This window comes from Fulmarus glacialis, unplaced genomic scaffold (genome assembly GCF_000690835.1).
Source record: "Fulmarus glacialis isolate BGI_N327 unplaced genomic scaffold, ASM69083v1 scaffold21186, whole genome shotgun sequence".
Classification (NCBI taxonomy): Eukaryota; Metazoa; Chordata; class Aves; order Procellariiformes; family Procellariidae; genus Fulmarus; species Fulmarus glacialis.
In genome coordinates this window covers 1-20289 of record NW_009220273.1, presented here as the reverse complement: position 1 = coordinate 20289, position 20289 = coordinate 1, and the positions used below count along the sequence as shown (strand labels likewise).

At 40.6% G+C, this 20289-nt stretch overlaps 1 protein-coding gene across 1 annotated transcript in view; it reads right to left on the bottom strand.

Annotated features, from left to right (window-relative positions):
- Positions 1 to 8736, bottom strand: part of MYO1D (myosin ID) — a gene marked incomplete at both ends in the record, with an annotated part of 51438 nt that extends 42702 nt beyond the window's left edge. The window contains 8 exons of the mRNA XM_009580708.1: positions 29 to 174; positions 1330 to 1533; positions 2780 to 2896; positions 3979 to 4074; positions 5015 to 5068; positions 6657 to 6822; positions 7582 to 7675; positions 8528 to 8736. Coding sequence (XP_009579003.1) covers positions 29 to 174; positions 1330 to 1533; positions 2780 to 2896; positions 3979 to 4074; positions 5015 to 5068; positions 6657 to 6822; positions 7582 to 7675; positions 8528 to 8736 — 1086 coding nt within the window. The remainder of the gene's footprint in view (positions 1 to 28; positions 175 to 1329; positions 1534 to 2779; positions 2897 to 3978; positions 4075 to 5014; positions 5069 to 6656; positions 6823 to 7581; positions 7676 to 8527) is intronic.
- Between the last annotated feature and the right edge of the window lie 11553 nt (positions 8737 to 20289).

The window sequence follows — 20289 nt, the reverse complement described above, 5'->3', positions numbered from 1 at the left end:
AGCACTGTGCTTTAGCAATGTGGCTCACCTGTTATTGTCAAATATTTCAAAGCCATAGATATCCAGGACGCCAATGACAGTGTTTTTCCCATGTACTGTAGTGTCATAGTTCTTCACTTCAATCACATCATTGATGTGTGTCACAATCCAACAAAAAAGGCGCTCGTATATAGCCTGCCAGGAAACAAATACTGAGGAATTTTGCCTTCATTTATCTCAGTTCTTTCTGGTAAATGCAACACATGGTGCTACAAAGCTTAATTCAAGATGCTGCCCTAGCTAAACAAAAGCTACAGATAACATTCTCCTAAAAGTGAACAGCTACTGACAAGAAGAAAATATTCAGTGAAAATATTTTTTTTTCTTTCTTCCAAAACTTGCTTACACGAAGTCTAAATCCTAGTGAGGTCACTAGGTACAGTGGTTCCCCTAATTTGATTCCAGTCTGCTTTTCATCTGCCTAATAACTTCCATACCTGAGAATAATTTAACAACACTGAAGAGCAAGTGAGAGTTCAGTTACAGAAACCTAATAACTGACCACAATGGCAGTAAAATATTCCTGTTCACCTTTCAAAAAGAAAATTTTCTGTAGGCATAGGTATCTTTGCAGTCTGCATGTTCAAAATGTACTGCGAAGCTGTGCAAACATATAATCTTAGGAAAAAAAGTCAAGTTAATAATCAAGAATCTTTGAAACTTCATCTGTTCCTTCCTTGTCATTTGATTTCCTAACAAAGGAAGGACAATTGTCATTCCTTCGGTCACCAGTATCCACCTTTCCAAAAAGAAAGACAGCACTTTGGGTTTCCAACCTGAGTTCTAGATGTTACAGTTCCACTCTCTACTCTTTGAATTTAACTGCTAAATGAAGTCAAGAATTGTACTTCGCAAAATATTCAGCCCTGCACAACATATTCCTTTTGCAGATGCGATCAAGCCAGGCTTGCAGCTCCCTCTCCTCTTTCATGTGCCGCAAGCACTGCTGGTTGTGGTGCATGCTGTGTCACAGCCAGGGAAGGGTAGGGATGCTGCAATCCCCCTATAGAACACAGGAGTGCATACATTCAGAAATAAATCTGCATTAAGTACAGACTTCCTGTGTCTCAGCAAGCACTATACTTACTGATCCACCCAGGAACCCTACCGGGACCCGAGCATTGAAAGATGTGCAGTTATGAAGGCAACTCAATATTGAATACCTTCCTCAGGCATCACCATTCTTTGCTGCACCAAGTACAACTCAACCAAAAGGCAAAAGCAGAAGAAATGAGTCTGAGTTACTGTCACATGCAAAATTGGATGCAGAGAAAGGAAATTTAAGCTCACTTTTGCAAAGGCATCTCTGCCGTAGGTGGCTTCTTGTTCAGTATGTTGTTTGTCAATGACATCCCGACCTGTAGCCACAGTTCGAAACAGAAGAGCCTTCTCCACCATGTCAGATTTTGTTGACAGCAAGTCTGCGATGATGGACACAACCTTGCCATTTTCTATTAAAGGCGTATCACCATCCACAGAAAACTTCAAGTTTCCCTGCAATAAGTAGCAAGAAACTAGATTTCTCAATCTGTCTTTTATTAATATGAATCAGTGCACCCCAAGTTCATCCATATGCCACCTGCTATTCAAGTCAGTAAATCTCCTAACACATTAGAAGGGTGGGCCTTGCGTATCCATGTACCCATAAAGCTCCAACAACAGTGGAAGCGGCAAAGCCTGATTTTTCAGTGTTCAGCTCAGCTTTTGGAAAAAAATTACATCAAACACTTCCAGAGGTTTAATCAAACACTGTCTCAGGATTCAGAATCTAGTGGTGCGTAATGACATTAAGTATACAAACGCTGGATATAGCATTTCATCTTCACTGCAGCCCACCACAAAAACGCTAGGCTGCAGTTCTTATTGCAATGCTATTGCCCACAAAGGTAATGTGAATATTCTGGGGAAGCTGACAAGTCAGCACTGCTAACAGGACTGGATTGACAGTGCACTACCACAACAGCTTTGTTACTGAATAGCTGCAGTGCCAGGACTAAGAAGCAACACCACTGCATTATTTGCAGGAGTCATCTCACACCCTGTCTGCATGGCCTGACTCTTACCTCCACTCCCTTCCCCAGCACTGGGGCATAACTACTCCCAGGAGGAGAAAAAATTGGAAAAAAGCTACCGTTTTCTTTGCCACCTTCCTCCCGCCCACCTGCGATGCTTCTCTACTCAAATGTAAGATCTGAGGTACAAGGACACTGCGCAGGGGAGGAGACTCTCGGGTCCCAGGAGAATACGGGTGAAGGAAGGATTTCCTTAGCATCAGAACACAGAGAATTAAGAGGTCTCCTGTATCTGGCTCTGCTCAAGCCTCCACCATGACGTGAACTACCTTCCCTCCAGCAAAACCACAGTGGTGGTGGTGAGTGTGAGGGTAAAAGGGGACAAGAAGGATAGCAAGGTGAGAGCTCCCTACCCCCTCACTGCCAAACCCAAACAATTCCTTCAATTCCCTTTCAGAACATTTAACAGCTCCCAGTACTTCGTGATATGTCTGGTTTGGGATCTGGAATAGGCAGGAATAAATGTGATCTTCCATCATTACTGCAGTGTCCTATTTCGTCAAGGAATTTCACTCACCACTGGAAGTTGTAAACTGTATACACTTTTCCAGCCAACAGATCTTCCAACTGCTTCTGCAGCAAGAAAATTAGAGCTGCTGGAAGTACAAGTATACTGCTTGACCCCTCCTGAAGAACAGCCTACTCATACCTGCGGGCAGAGAGCTTACCAAGTGAAGAATGGCTGCCACTATTTTGTAGACAGTCTGAATCTCCTCTTGCTTGAAGCCTATCACCTTCATGGCATCAGCCACTGCTTTGAACTCTGCACCATCATTGATGGAACACTGAGGGGAAAGAGACGTTTGGGACCTGAGGGGCTTAATGGAAGTCAACTGCGAGAAAGCAAAGATTTTGCAAGTCCATGGGAAATAGATATGTACTTCGCTATTTTTCAGATGCAAGACACTGTCATGAGATTTCTCAACTTACTCTAATGCCATACCGTATGCTCGTGCGCTGAACTCCGCATTGGACACACATGTATGCTAGCAGCAATGCGATACAGAACTCCATCACAGCACGATTAAATAGTTCAGTATACTTTCCCAGGGGAATTTACGTGAAAGAGTAAAAGCAATTCATAAAAAAAACAGAACAACAGTTACAAGTAGTGCAGTCAGAGACCCTCTGAGTAGAAGCTGTAGAGCACCAGCAGTAAATTTCTGGTCACCATCTTTCTCAAAATGAGCCTCTGCCCGCCTCCCCTCCTTTTGTTTTCACTGCAGATTTCTACAGAAACTGATAAAGGCGTCTGAGAAGGTCTGTGGGCTTGTTTGCCAAAGAGCATCTCAAGAAAGCAATTAGAAAATCAGGGAGCCTTTTGTCTGGACCCTGCTTCAGAGGCAGAACACTAGGGACAACTTCAGACGTATTTAAAGTGTTCAGGATCTTGTTGTCCTAAAAACCTTATGGGTTTTTTCCCTTCTTTCCTGCTCAGAGGTCCACTTGAAGATAAGTCAGATATGAGGAATGAATGCTTCAGTAACTCAAATGGTTCTACTGTAAAAAAATGAGTCCTTATGGCTTTTTGGCCCAGAAAGCAGCTTAAGTTACCCATTATGAAGCATGAAAAGTCTGTCACTGGTAACAGGTCAAATATCTATGCCTGCATTTATTAACAAAGCTGATGTGTCTCCTACTACGATTGTTTTTTATAAGCTGACACAAGTGTAGTAGGCACAAGTACACATATGCTTGTCTTCTACGGCCAGAAACTCATTAAAAATAGCACATTGGTGTCACCTTTCCATATTCATCCCATAAATCTTGGTCTCAGCTTCTGCTAGCTCAGCAGTACTTTAAGTATTTCAAGAAGCATTTACAATTTTAAGACAAGTTACCTCTAACTCACTAACACCACCCTCACCTTTATCTGTGCTCCAGGACAGATATAGCTGTAGGCAGATGCATCCTTCTGAAGATGTAGAGAACGTAACATCTGGTCAGAACCCCCCTGGAGGAGCTGTACAAAGAGTATTTTAAGAAACGGTGAATGAAAAAAATGAAATCCTTCCTTTTTCTGTTTCTTATTCATCTGCTTGACAAGCAAAATCATAAAAACATTAAATTACTGCTACAGAAGAATCAACTACAGTATCTGGAGTCACAAGCACAACATGTGCAAAATACATGGTCTGCATCGTTGCAGGGCTCTGACCATCAGAAAGACATTGCCTAAATGCCTGTCCCCTTGAGTGACACAACGGTTTAGAAAACAAGCCTGAAGCTCTTCCCAGACCAGACATGTTTACATCTGTGACATGCCACAGATGTGTCTTGGCAAGGACATTTACCTTCACTGCTATACACAGAGACTTTCCAACACGGAAATGGCACGTTCATGAGAAAGGTGCTAACATGCCATCATGGAGTACTGCGCAAGTGGGAAAAAAAAAATAAATAAACCTACGTTTCCCTCGCCGCAAAACTGAGAATAAAGGTTATACTAATAAGCCGACCATTTCCCCTGAAGGACGCACAAGGGAACCACCATACAACATGGAAGACATTAAAAAGAACCCAAAGAAAAAAAGAAAGTCAACTTGGTGTCATAAAATTACTTCCATATGGACTAAAGGCCTCAAGAGAAAATAGAGGGATTAGACTTATTACAAATAAAACAGTGAGTCAAAGTCCAATATTCTATCATATTTGTTTAGTTAGCCTCCGTTTAAGTTTACAAATGTGTTAATATGGGACTGGAGGATAGAAAAAATAAATCTTCCCATGCTCCTTCCCCAGACCAGGCCTGTTCAAAGAGCTAAAGAACCTAAGATCACCCAAGATGCAACAAAAAGGGAACCCTTTGCAAAACACACAAGAGGGTGAAAGCTGTAAATATTTTGCCTAAAATGTCTGGGAAACTTGAGAAAAGTAATTTGTTTCAGCAAATGAATACAAACCTGGTAAAAAGAATGAAAGCTTCGTTCCCCCGGCTGTTGCACAATCACACGAGACTGAGGGGAAACAAAATACAAAAATAGGTATTTCTGGATGTGGACAGCCCAGCACCTCCCCTTAGACACCAATGCATCAGTTCGCCACTGCTAGGACACCTCCAAACTAATCTTATCTTACAGTAAGTCTGTTATGAACATTATTAGCTAGGCATGACCATGGAGTTTGAAGTCTATAATCAAAAAGACCAGCTTGCGTAACAGCTGCAACGTTCTACTTCCAACCAGGAATCCCATGTGGCAACTACAGAATTGGTCTCATGGAAGAGACAAATAAAATGTCATTTTAGTTTAAGAGTTATTTAATCGCTGGAAATGAAAAACAGGACTGTGTGACTACAAAAAAAAATGATCCACAGGCCACAGTTAGGGCCTTTCGGTAACCATTTCTACAACCCCAGGACAGGCTGGCCAACAGCACCCAGCCACTGCACAAGCGAACGCTGTGCTCTGACACAAGGGCATTGTTTTAGGGAGCAAGCAACGACTCCATCTTCAGAGCACTCATTCCAGATCAGTGTAAAACAGCACAAAACAAAAAAACGTTAAATGCAGCAGAAATTCGCTCAACAAGCAACGTATCCTTGTTTTATGCTACTACAAGTTTGAACTATGGAGAACGATGAGGCATGTGTCCCTGCTGCAGAGCAAAGTCACTGTCTGTTAACTGTTTGTGTTCAGGCCAGAACCTCAACTGCTTTCAAAATGGAGATAAATTTAACTTGGTAGAAGTCAAGAATATGAAATAAATGATCTGGATTTAAGTCTCGGCAGCTGCAGCCCCACTCCTTTTGCATGAAAAGCATCACATGTTAAATGTTTGGGTTTGTTGTTTTGTTTTTTAAAATAAAGTGTTTATTCTGAAAATAGACTTCAGGGAAATAATGGGAAAAGTAAAAAATACAAACAAAAAAGCATGTTAGCTGATGTGGTCAAACATATAAATTAAAGCCAGACGTGTGTCTCACACATAACAAGAACTGTTAATAGACCAAGCCCAGTTTCTCTACAGAGTTTTACATATTCCAATGTTTTCAGCCACCACTTAATGACATGAAAAAAAAATTATGCTTAGGATCACTTGGAATATATAAAACCAAAGCTACTAAAAGATCACACAAGGCTGTGGCATTATGCCAGAATAACACTTCTCAAGCATACCATTGCTACTTACAGACCTAGATATCTTCTCCTTTTATTCACCAGTGAGGTCTCAATGCAAGAATTTACAAAGAAGGAGTTTTGCAGATGTTAAATTAACGTCAGCTTTTAATCTCAGCTTTTACTCTTGATACAAAGTACATATGCTCATAAGCTTTTGAGTAACAGTAGTCCCTTACGTGGTAAGCCCTGAAAGTAGTGGTGTTAAAGTAACAGAGCAGTGCCAGTGCTTTAGCAGCACTGTTACTTACAGTTACTTACACTAACTCAGGAAAAAAAATTAATCCCTAGTTTTAATGAGATTCTATGCTCTCATACGTCACCTCTTGACATACCACGTTTGAAAGGATAACTTTCTAATGGCAAAGCACTTATTACAAAAGTAACTACACAAAAGCCTGTAACTCTAAAAGTGAGCGTGGCTTACCTTTTCTAGTAAGTAATTATTGATATGCCCACCTATTGGGTCTCCTTTAAAATCAAAGTTGATATCCATATATTTTCCAAACCTGCTGGAATTGTCATTACGGTTTGTTTTGGCATTGCCAAAGGCCTCTAACACACAGTTGGATTTCAGCAGTATGTTCTTCACTCTGTAGTACAGATAAATGGAAAAGAGAACAGGGTAAGTCCAGACTTGTATACTCAAACCATGGAAATTTTTTTTGCAGGTATTTCTCAAGAAGAATTTAGTAACAACAGAGATGCTCTTTGATGATATATTTGGGCAGATGCATATGACATTAGCAATCCCATGGGAAATCAGCTGGGTAATGTTCCTTACAGCCAAGCAAATGGGAACCAAAGGCCAGATCCCCCCACTGAAAACAGCATCAAAAATTTAGTTCCTTTACATACTTAAGTTTTGAAATCAATTTCTTGAACTCTTGCAAGTAATTTTCAAAACTTTTGTTGGGGTAGGTACTAAGTCTGTTTCAGCAGAAAGCCACATTCTTTGCTCAAAAACTTTTACTCTAAGGCTGACAGGCGCATTTTGCAATTCAGGAGTATGCAAGCCTGAAAGGTCATGGAATATGCTCCTTGCACTCAGCATGCTATTCTAACGTACACAATATTCCAGGCAATTTGCCACAGGAAACATGATTTCTAGATACTGTTTTTATTTTGAAAGTTTGAAGGCTTGAGTTTTTCCTAAGTTTTTTCTATGTGAATTTGGCAATCAATATCACAAAATTCCCTGAGTAAAAGTAGTATCTGAAGAAGTTAGGTAAATGCTGTAAAATCAGCACGCAATTACTACAAGAGACCATCTAATAACATGGTGCTACACAGTCCACAGAGAGAGATCCAGAAACAGAACAATCTCACTTATTTTTCTGCAAAGCCCTTACCTTTCCACCTCTGCTCTCTGACCGGGGTTGGTAATGGCTGCTATATACTGCATAATATATTTACTGGCCTCAGTTTTCCCAGCCCCACTTTCACCTGAGGGCATAAATACAAAGATGACAGAACTGATCAAAAAAAGCAAAGCAAATCACTGAACAGTATATCTTAATTCTACCCTGACAGTGTTTGGGTTTTTTATTATTGTTTTTTTTAAAACAATCTTATTTGTGTGCACTTTGAACATTTTCTAAATATAGCCATAACCCTGCCTGGTCGTTGCTGCTATGCCGACTTAGAAGCAGTTATGATGTAAGATTTCACAGATCGGTAAAAGGCCTGGCACACAGAGGATCAAAAGGAATATTGTTAGAGGAGAAAGACTGGCATGCAGAGGCTTGGCTAGCGCAGTGCCGGGAGCTGCAATACAAGAGGCTACTGTTCCGCACACCACCTCGGGTCTCTCGCTTTTCAGAGCTGCTAAAGCACGGGAACATCAAGGAAACAAAGTGCCAGGATCCAGATAGCGACCGTTCATGGTACAAGCCCTGCTCCCACTGTTAGAGCCACGACAAGCAATCAGTCTGGCCATCAAAACAGAGAACAAAACCTTGGCGAGTCATCTAAGGGACAAAAATTAGCAGTTCTCTGAAGAGAGACAGGAACCCTATTCTCACTGATCTCCATTCACACAGGCAGAGCAAGCAGAGGACTCATGTTCAAGTTATCACTTTGCATGCACAGATTAAGCTAATGACTGACACCAGCTCTTGAATTAGGTAAGAAATAATTGTTAAGGTCTCCACACACGGATTCAAATGCAAATAAGCAGTTTTAAGATTAATGAAGTTTTCTTTTATAAAATGCTGTCATTAGCCAAATCCTTCTTCTTCTGCCTAGAATTTCACAAAGATCAAGTGCTCATCATAATGAAAAGCTCTTTCAGCTTACCTGATATTACAATACAGGTGTCTTTTGATCGCCTCTTCATCGCTTTGTAAGCAGCATCAGCAATTGCAAAAAGATGAGGAGGCCTCTCGTACAATTCCCTTCCTTTGTACTGCTCAATCATGTCACGCCCATAGATGTTCAAGTTTTTGTAAGGATTCATGGAAACGACCACTTCCCCAATAAACGTATAAATCCGTCCTTTTTCAAACCTAACCGGAATGAGACAAAAGGGAGAAAGGGAATTAGAGATTCAGAATATGTCTTTCAAGCAAGTTGCCCGTTTCATCAGGTGAACTCTGCAATCCATCATCGCACTGAAACATTATAATAAAACCCTAACTACGGACATTATCTGAGCAGTGTGGCCCGGATGGCATGTTAGCGTACTACGTAGAGACCTGACGTTACAAGGACTAAGAACTAGGGCTATCCTTGAATCTTACCACCTACAAAGGAAATTTCTACTGCTATTTCACTTTACAGATGCATGACCGATCAGATTACTGAGGCACAAACACCGACTATATTTCCGAGTATAGCCAACTTTTGCTTTGCCGATGCAATCAAGCCAGCTTTCTGCATATTCAGGTATTTGTTGCCATTAACATGCTGCCAGAAACAAATGTTTCTAAGCGATTCTTTAGCAAGACTGAAGTTAATATAATTTACTGTTTCTACAATGGACAATAAGTAAACATGAGTTTGTGATGAGCTTATACAATCTGCTTCATAAAGGGGATTTAAAGGCAAATTATTTCTTCACATTCTACAGTTGTCCATAGCCCAGCTGAGGCCAGAGAAGCAGAAGTTTTGAAGGCACTCACTTTAGAGGTCTAATCACATTTGCAAGAAAGTAAACAAAGATACAAGCCAAGAAGCAAATTACAGCCTTTCAGCTCTAGCAATTAGCTTCCACTCCATCCTTTCACTAGAAGGCACTTTGATACCATTACTGCTGCTAAACCAGAAGTGAAATATTTTTAAGAACCTGCGAAAACAACCTAAACTACAACTTTCCTAAACCCTACCTGGTTCTTAGTATTTTTTCTGCAAACAAGACAGAAAATACCTTGACGTTTGTTTAAAAAAAAAAAAAAAGTGTTTAAGTTAAAAGATGTTTCCAAAGAAATTCACATTTTATCAAAAGTGATCTAGCAGAGGCGCACAGAAGGAATTTCAGATTAACAGCTGAAGAACTCATGCAGCATTTGCTTCTCAGGAGGAGAACGGATGACAGCAAATTTAGAGATCAACATGCAAACTATGGCATTTCTACCATTAAATACCTGTCTGCACCCTGTATTTAAATCTTACAACATTAGATGGCACCATAACACCTCTATAGAGTACAAGGGCCTTTCTCAGCCTTGACGGACTACAGCACAAATTCTAGCATTACTTTACTGAATTTATTACCACCCTCATGTGGTGACAGGCTTGACATTGTCTATTGTTCATTTGAGAATTTTCTGCAGCATCCTGGCAGTGTTAGTTTTTAGCAGGTGTAATAAAACTCAAGAAATATAACCTAGCAACCAGCATTCCACTTTCTAAAAGCCATTTTGCCTCTAATTCCAGCTTCCTCCAGAAATACTTCACTAAAAAAGACACAAGAATTGCAAAACATCTTTTTGTTCCTGCATTCAGTTTTAACTGAAGGTAGTCCTGACATGCATTTCCCAAAACAACAGCGAGCTTAAAATGCAAAGATATTTTATATTTTAGACATATACGCTGTTTGAAAGCTACCAAAAATGTTTCAGAAAAGATAAGGCCGTTATAATTAGTAATACCAACCGCAGCTCAGCAGGTAACTGTTGCAACAAAAATGATGGATAACATATAGGCAACACACTGAGCAACAAGTACACAAGCCTGGTATGAAATACAGAATCACAGCCTGATTCTTAAAAAACAGTTTATTCACTGGGAAACCAGAAGACGGGCTTAGGTACACAGGAAGCCCCACAGACTCAGTCTTTGTCATTTGCCATCCCTAATTTTAATTCATTGAAGCACAAAGCAGCTGGGAATTGTGGTATTTGGAAGATACTAAGCATGCAAGACACTCGTGGGTGCAAAAAGAACATATACCACCAGGCTGCCCGTCTCCTGCCCTCTCAGGAGCACATGAGGGACTCTACATACACATAGGAGAGCTTAAGAAAAACCAAACACACACAACGCTGTATCTATTAAGGAGATCAAACCACACTGGGACATACATATGTAATGGAAACCATTACAAGGACATCAGAATCAGCAGAATCCTTCCCATCTTCTTGGAGATGGGCCATCCAAAAAAGGCCAGTTACCCAATGGAGAACATATAGACTGCTCTCCAAAAGTCACTGCACAGCAGGCGCGCAACCACCGCTGAAGGCACTATTAATGATAAGAAAAAAGATACAGCAGTTTCTGGAGGAGGTTTTAAGCCCCACCGTACTGTCAGACGCACGGCCGGAGGGTTCATGGTCAGCACAGAGAGGTTAAGGGGGTTCCTTTTATTTGCCGAGGAAAAGAAAAAAAAAAAAAAAAAAAAAAAAGGCAGTGGTGCCAAGTCACCATCACTGTACCCAATACTCTGACCTCTTCCTTAAGCAATGAATTATGTAAACTTTCAGTAGCACAGTTTAAGTTTCCTCCCTTGACAGTTCAGCGTCCCCAGCTGCCTCGTAAGCAGAACCTCGGGATTTGCCTCTGCCAGCCTGCCCCAGCCCGGCCCTTGGGAGCCCACCGCTCTGGAGGAGCCCCCTCCCCGGGCCACAGCTGGGCTTCGGAGGGGTTACAGCTGTGACACTGACACACACGGCAGTTCGACAGACCGCCTGCTGTGGGCTTCGACAACAGATCTCACATCTGGCCTCCAAGTCAAGGTTTAAAAGGTTTTACTGGACTCTGAGAAGTTGTGTCTTCAAACGCTGTGGCAACAAGGCAGATGGAGATGAGGGAGAAGGATCCATCTCCAAGTGGGCATCTCTCAAGCTTGGCTTTAAGGATACAGAGTTTATGAACAACTGACATGCCCGTTTACCTCTCTGTTCGTTTTTCTTTACTTCTTAGCATCGGAGTTAGAATTCCAGAGCTGTGCTTAGATGTTCCTAAAAGGAGCCGTCGCTCCTCGCCCCTCCTTGCTGATAAAGCCTCTTTTCATCAGACAGTGCAGCTCAGCACAGCAGCAGGCCAAGAACAGCAGCGACTGTTTTCCTAGCTGCATTGCTTCGGTGTGAGATTCTTGGTTTTCCTTGCCCAAGAAGAACTCATGAAAACTTAAGAAAACAACCAACGACAGCAGTCCAAACTGGGAGGTACAAGTTGTGTTAAATTCTCTATTTTTCTGCAAGGCAAGGTCACAAAACCAGACGACGAAGCTATCCGGCGCTTTTCAGAAAGGCTCATCAATCAGGGCATGCACTTCATCACAGGAAAGCTCATCAACAGAGAGGATGGTGTAATTATTTTGGTACCAAGCATGTAACACGTTAAGAGTGATTTGTGTTACTAAAAGCAATCTACAGCACACTCGATAAAAGGAACCCCTGGACCTACTCCTGGGGGTCGACAGCCCACGTATCATGAAAATCACATCATCTTGTGCTGCAACTTTGAGGAGAAAAGATTTCCCCACAATGATGCTATTTGAATAATTTCTGTGTCGCTGTCTTCTGAATTTTCCACTTATTACTGTGGCATCTGAAATCTAGCTCAGCAGCCAAAAAGAAAGTCACGGTATTTAATCCTTGTGCGTTAGTTTGATGAAGAACATCAGCTCTTGCATGAGAAGTTTTTATACTAGTTTTTATTACCTTGTTAAAACATGGATTGATAGAAAATATAAACCAGTAGGTCACAGAATATAAATCACTTGAAGGGATAGAAATGATTGTCGAGAAAAGAAGACTGCCAAGACTTTGTTTTGTAGTTTTTATTTTTAGGGAGTTGAAAAAAAAATACATCCTTAAGTCCAGACATCCTATGTTCACATCCAATTGCCATCGGAAAATACAGTGCAGAAATCGGAAAGCTGAAGCAGAAATCTTCGCCACCAGAGAGCACTCACATTCAGGATTTCTCCCACCTGACAAGCACTCCAGTCAAAAATAAAACTGTTCTTACCGAGGAAATGATGCAACTTCAAATGCACTCAGTACAAATAAAGAAAAGAGTTAGTTGGCAAGACTTGGAACCCATACTCCAAAACAACATCTGCAGAATGCAGACCGTTAAACAAAGGCACCCTACCATGCAATCTCCACTCCAAATGCTGCAATTCAAATTATATAGGGAATTTCTAATTAATCATTTACATGGCAATTCCTCCATACTGAAAGATAAACAGAAACTTGTCAGGATCACAGACAGCAGGCAGCACTCCGCAGACTTATTGCTATTTCTAGAATTGAGCATACTTTCTGAGATAACCCATGCCAGCTACCAGGGATCGTTTGCAGTGAGATCACAGGCTGGGCTTCGCTGGGGTGTGAAACGGCTCCTCAGAAACACATTTTGCCAGTCTTTCCCTCCATCTGTCTAATACCCGAGGAGCAGAGCAACTGCTGGAAAAATCATGTCCAGTCACCAGTCATCTCGTTTGCTGTTACTTTAAGAGAGCTGAAGTGTAGCTATTGGTATTATGGATCATTTTCTCCTGGGAAAAGACCTTCTCTTATCTGGAACTACTCCTTTCTCTCCATTGATCACAGATTGACATCATATTCTGCTTTACGTACACGCAGACACACTAAAGCTTTCCCACGGTAGCAGGTACTCACTAAAGCTCCTTGGTCTCTCCCCTTCCTGCTCCCTGATGCTACACAGATGCTCCACAAACAGAACGTCTTCACGACAAGAAGTCACAACACAGCCATCAACTGAAGATGGACTTTCAGTTTAACTGTACAGCAGTGGCTTAAAGCAAAGGAAACGGTAGGAAAAAAAGCAAAAGCAAATAATTCAGAACCGATACAGGAGTGCTACAGATGCATCAGCCTGCGCTAGATAGTCAACAGCTAACCTAGTACACTGAAGGTTAAAAGAATAAAAGCTAATGGTTTCAAACTATTACCTATTTCTGACTCGCTCATTAACTCCAAAGCACAAATCAAACTGAAATATTTAGTATGAGCATACTTTTTTTTTTCCTTCCTCCTTTGTGCATGAGAAGAAGAATGACCTAGCAGCTGCACACCTCTCTGGCATGCAGAAGAGGGACAATTCCTTTTCCCGTTGCAAACACCCCGTGTGATTTGGGTTATTCCCCCAAAGGGGTCACAGTTCTTAGTTATTTCTTCCCACCAAACATATACATTAAAAACCCATTACTGCAGGCTTTGACTTCATTCTCATTGCAAACACACATGAAAACATTAATTAAAACTCGTGTTCATGAAGAGATGTACATGGATAGTCAAGGATAGGCCTTTAAGATGTTTTCACCAAGGAAGGGAATTTAAGTAGACTCCTGGCAGTGAAATCATATTTACCTGTTTTTAAATGCAAGAATGTATAGCCAGCTGCACTGACACAAAGGAACAACTATTCTTACGCTTTGGGAAGTAAGACGACTTTGCCTAAGCACACTTCACCCTGTGTGCGTCAGACAATTGTGCCTTTTATATGTGATACCAGGTCTCTCTACTGAGTATTTGGTGCTACTTAAAGACTTTATTTTCGGTAAACCTCAACACAAACTCAGCTGTCAAGCAGGAAAGAATGACTTTCAAGTCTTTCAGTAAATTGCTCATAAACTATATCATAGCAAATCATCCTTATCACAAGACAACTCAGATAAACAGGATTTGCGTTGGCAGAAGTATAGCTAAAATATTCTTGCTGCACTTGGAAAAACAGACCAAAAAACTGTCCAGTCAGTATTACCTCCCCACGCTAGGAAAACAATCCAAGTCTGTCATGATTCTGAATATGCACGTCTACAACGTTTTGATCCATCCTGAGAGCCAGAAAAACTGGAATTTAAGTTCATTTAATGTGTAAGTGAAATTTCTGCTTGCAGTTGTCCTGCATGGATTCAGTTTTCAGATGTTGCCAGTTTAACAAAATAGGAAATGCCATTCAGCGCGCGTTCTGCACCACTCCTTTCCTGTACGGAGGGAGCAGAAAGGGCAGGGTGAGGAATACTTCATTCATCTGCAATTTTCACAGTCAGCTTTGGAAATAAGGTTAAAAGAGTCCTTTGTAATGATGTAATTTTTTTTAAAAGAAAATAGTAAACTATGAGTGACCGGTGCCACATCTTCCCCAACAAACCAACGTTTAAGCAAACTGACTGTAATTTGACAAGGCTGATTCAGCTCCAACACAGCTGACCCTTGAGCCATCTATACAGCTTTGCAAACCCACTGGGCAAGATCAGAGGAAAAGAAAATGGAAGATGGATGCTAATCTAGCTCTAACGAACGCTGAATAAAGGCTAAAACTGTGAAATGTAGCTGGCTAGCTAGAAACTGGAATAATATTAAAATCCCTCTCTTTAAACATGAAGTTAAAGTACTAACCTTGCACTGAAAAAATGCCAAACCACTAAACATAGGAGTCACTGAACTTTCATTTCTATTTGCGTCAGACAGACTGAGCTCTCTCTCCTACAGCAGAGAAGCACTGCATACTCTTTTTACATTTCTAGAAGCATAGCAGAAGGCACAAGCAGACTTGAAATAGATAATGAGACAAAAGGAAGTTCTTTGAAAAGCTTCCAGGGACAACATAATGCTTTGCGGTTTTATTCCAATCCACACATGAGAAAGTCACTATCAAGCACAGGTAGAGGAAAGAAGCTTGCTCCTGATTTCTCTGCATAGAACAGTAAAACATACTCCCACTTTCCATGTGAAAAGTCCGGCTAGAACACTGTAAAATCCTAATGCAATAATCATATTACTCTGCTTTGAGCAGGAGGTTGCCCTGAATGACCTCCAGAGGCTAAATTATCCTATGATCCTATTTCTAACCAGGAAAGAGTACAACAGACTTGGGGTACCGACAAACAAAAGACTGCCATCTACCCATAATCTCTAACTTTTTAATCTGTCAAATAAAAACACATAATCTATAACAGGATAGCAAAAAGAAAAAGAAAGTTCAAAAGTCAGGTAGGTTCTTCTGTCTGCTCCCATCACACGTGAAGTCAACTGGAGCACGTGTGCAGAAGAGCCTAGAGCTTGTCTTGTAAGAGAACTAACTTAAATGAGTAAGATGATAAAACTACTGAGGAGTAGGAAAGGTGGAAGCGATCACTCTATAAATACATCGGTAGATGAGTATCATCTTGCCAGGTAGCCAGAAGAACTAATTAAACAAAAAACTACAAAGGACCATAGGGGGAAAAAAAAGAAAAAAAAAAAAAAAAGGAAATGGTCTTACCCTGGCCAATGTAGGCTTGAAACTGAAAGCTCGCTGTCAAGGCAGCAAAGTCCTGGAAGAGCACTTCAATAGAGGCAGAAAGGACTAGTGAGCCCTGCTGGATATTGCAGAACTTACTTTATACACACGTTTAGAAGATTTGTCTTCCTGCACTGACCAGCAACTGATTTCATGATCCATCACCTTCCTTCCACTCTGACATTAGAGCATTCAGGTACTTCAAAAAAGACGCTTTACCTTCATTCACCTCCTCCCCTTTCCAAACCCCATGTCCACGTTAACCGTAACCTGCCACACGACGATTATCTCAGCCTTCAATTTGAGGAATTCAGCTTTGTTCATCGGATTATACACCACTGTGTTAAAGGGTATGCTACCTTCAAATCTATCAAGTGGACAAAATCGCAGCACAAAAGGCAAAAACCAGACCAACGACTGGTGGTTGGACAGATTTGCATCATGCGGAAGATACCGTCTGATTTTCTCTCTCTGATTCAGTGGGGCATGCATTTTGCAATGGTCGGTTTGTCTGAATAGTGTCCAGGCAAGGACTAGCTTAATACTTCCAAATAGCAATCTTTCATTTCAAGGGATGCTAAAGGAACTACAAAATCCTGCAATCCAACAGAAAGATCAAGAAATATGCAGAAAAACAAAGACCATGACTGATACTCTGTTACTTCCCCCTAACTTCTCCAGTAACTTCAGGATACAAAAACCATTCACATCGCTGCTGGTGACCCTGATATAGCAGCATCCTTGTATAAACAAACATAACCTGAAGCCACATCAGCAACTGTACTGGTGATGATTCAACCTTATTTTCTAAACCATTTCTTTCTTATACTTCACCACTTTCCCCATTTTCTGTATACGCTGCACAATTAACAGAACTTTGTACCGATGTCTAACTACACCTCTATTTATTCCACAAGCCTAGGTGCCAAGGTTCAATCACAGTATTTCACAGGTTTTCTTTGCAGATGCTTGGAGACTCCTTTTGCAGCCAGCTGGCCATGAGATGCTGATGTTCAGATGCTCCATTGTTCTGCTGTAAAGGAATATTCTGCATTTGTTAAGCTCGCGTCCAGTGCTGATCTGTGAATGCTGCTGGAGTCTCCTGAATACAGCATTGTTTTGATACAAGGCTCAAAAAAATCCAAGAATCATCTTGCAGTATTAAGATACAGTACACCATCTGCAAGCACTCCAAAAGGCTTGCTTAGTCCTTTGGTAACATTAGATCTAAAATAAAATTAGATGCCTTATTTATACTAACACAGGCCATGCAAATCATGCAAATATAATAATGCAAAATATGCAAATAATGCACAAATATGACTTATGTTTCTGCACAATTAGGGTTTCTTTTAGAGTTGTTTCAGTGATCTGCACCATCTCACCTAAATACAAATAGTGAGTATGTAGTCCTTAAACAGGACTGTTTGTTTTCTGGCCATGAAACCAGGCAGACTTCTTTAGGCATTTATGTGTTCTACAGCATATTGTGACTTAACACAGCTCTTGTGGTTTTGGATCGTAAACTGTCCTAGCAGCACATTAGATTACCAACTCAGGGCTTCGGCAGACAAACTGCTGAGTCTCAAAGCAGCAGATGAAGATATTCCACCTACAGCTGCCCATCCAGCCCCTTTGCCAAAGATTCCCTTCTGCCACGTCTGCTGAAGGGACAGCGACGGACAGCCGTGATCTCAGCCACCCCACGTTCAGATTACCACTGACACCATTCCCTGCAGGACAGATACCAACAACTTCAGCCAGCTAACGTAAAGAAAGAGCCATAAGCAATGGAGGGGAAAACTAAATTTGCAAATCACAAAGCAAATACGTTTCACCACAATATGTCCATTAACTATTCAGGTTGAAAGAAAGGACTTTTCCTCATGCTTCCTTGAAAGCATGTCTAGCCAGGAAAAGCTTCCCACTTCTTGGTCATAGATATGGGTCAGGTTTGTTGTTGGATTTTTTTCTTGTATTTTCTGTTTTGTATTGGAAAAACTTTACGTCACCTAACGGCAATCTGAACCACAACTGCAGTGAAATCCCTTCTTCATCTTTCAGTCCCTCCTCCATTAGCAAGAATCGATCAGCAGGTGCCCTCAAGCCCTATAGAAACAAGATTAAGCATGCGTATCAGTGCTGAAAAGGCCTAGTAAATACACAAGCTTTGTTCTTCCAATTAAAGAGCAACTAATATTTTACAGAAAGTTTGGTTTAGAAATAAAGGGTTTTTTTTACTACAAGCAGTATAGTGCTTTCAAAGCCATGAGTGTGACTGACCTGGCAGATTCAACATCAGGATCTTTTTCCCTCTCACTGCAAGGACAAGGGCAAGACGAGAAGGAAGGATACAGGGAACTCTTCAAACACTCTTGTGTATATGGAAGCACAGGGTAGGATAGGCAAGATAAGCAAATGAATTTGCACAACAGTCTTAAGTACTTCGCTTTACATTCTTTGAACAAAAAAAACACCTGAGCAGTTAGCAGAGCTGTTATTTATGCATTCATCATTCATTGCAAAAGGAGTGAATTTCTAAATGCCAACTGTACTGAGTTGTTAAACAATGATAATGCAAGGGGAACATTAGCAAAAGGACTTAGATGGTTTGATTATTAAAGCAGATCATGTGATTTACATGCTGCTTGTTTTATCGTTTTAAATTATCACCGGAAAGATTGTGTTCATTTACTTCCCTTGGATTTTACATATTTTTTCTGTCAAGATAGCTCCCACTCAGAAGCTGAAAGACTATTCAAATAATATTGTGAGACAGCACAAATACCACTCAGAATTAATACGCAGATAACCTGTAAAATACCTACAACTCATCTTCCACAAGCCAAGATGACTTTGGCCACGCCATCGCATTTTTAATTCTAGGCCAGTGGAATTCAGAGCTAGTGAAATGATTTAAAACAGGATCTTTTAAGACGACGTATCAGCCCAAGAATTCAGGCAGGCTCCCACTTCTGTAAAGTATCACTTGTTAGGTAATGAGCATTAGTTAGTGACAACCACCAAAAGTCAGAGCAATGCTACACTGTTTATCAAAAATAACTTTAATAACAAAGTTTTCAGCCACTAATTATTTACTAAAAGCACAATTTTAGCCTAGAGTGGTGGTCAAGTGCATACTCTCAGCTTTGGCAGACCTGACTACACACTCAAAACCAGCAGCACAGAGTAAACCTGCACCGCTGTTTATTTCCAGGATTACCACATTCATTTTTGACACGTGTAACAAAGCAGTTGGCCCAGTTTAAAGCAGGGCATTACATGAAATGACCCACGGTCAAACAACATTGCTCCATGACTATGACATACACGTTGCAGCTTCAAATAACGGCCAAAAGTAATTGTTATTTCCAATAATAGCAGCACAGGTTTTCAAATTAATTTTGCTATCAGCCTTATTTAGATTAATCTTTTTTTTTTTTAAAAATCAGTTTAATTAACAGTTCAGAGCTATGACACCTCCTCCTCCAAATGCAGCTATGTTTCTCTTTTCCTCTGTAAGCAATCAGCTGCTAAGCCCTTGCAACATACTGCAATGAAATACGAGACACACTTTGAATCAAGAAGTCTGGCAGTCACAAACTGTCAATCTCTTTAAACCTTTTAAATATATATATGAAATCATCTATTAGATGGACAAATTTTTTTTTATATTATTTTTGCTATGTTTTTTAAGTTAAGAGTTTTGTATTATCCTTCCCACATTCATCCAATTGTCTCTTCTGCGGCAGGGATATCTCATCAATACTTGTACAGTTGGAATAAGACAGAACGTACTACATTACTAATGATTAGAAACTTAGAAATGTTCACACATCAGATCCCCAACACACTTAGCGATCATCTTCCAGCAGGCAATAACAAATGAGGGAAATGGATCCATTGCCAGTTTTCCAAGGACTTCTGAAAACAACAGAGTGCTTCAAGTTTCTCAAAATATTTTGCTTTCTTATTTGGAAAGCATCAGCAATCCATACATTTAGGCGCTAGCAATCCATAGTGGAATACAACTGTCAACCATTATATATTAGTACACACACATCATGACTTCAGTTCTGTAAAACCCACATAAAATGCACACTCACCCGATGAAAAGCAGCAGCAAAGCTGACATCCTCACCCCAAAGCAGCCTTTTGTTATCTAATGAAATTCTGTTCAGATCTGGCTCAAGCATAACACTGTTTTCCACATCTATTAATGAAAGAATTTAAACCCACAACACATACAACCCTTATTACTTGCATTTTAAATATTTAATATATTGTGATGCAACAGTCACTACTACATTACTCTGTGTGTACATACAGCATACACACTGAGTATAGTATTTTCATGGTCTTTT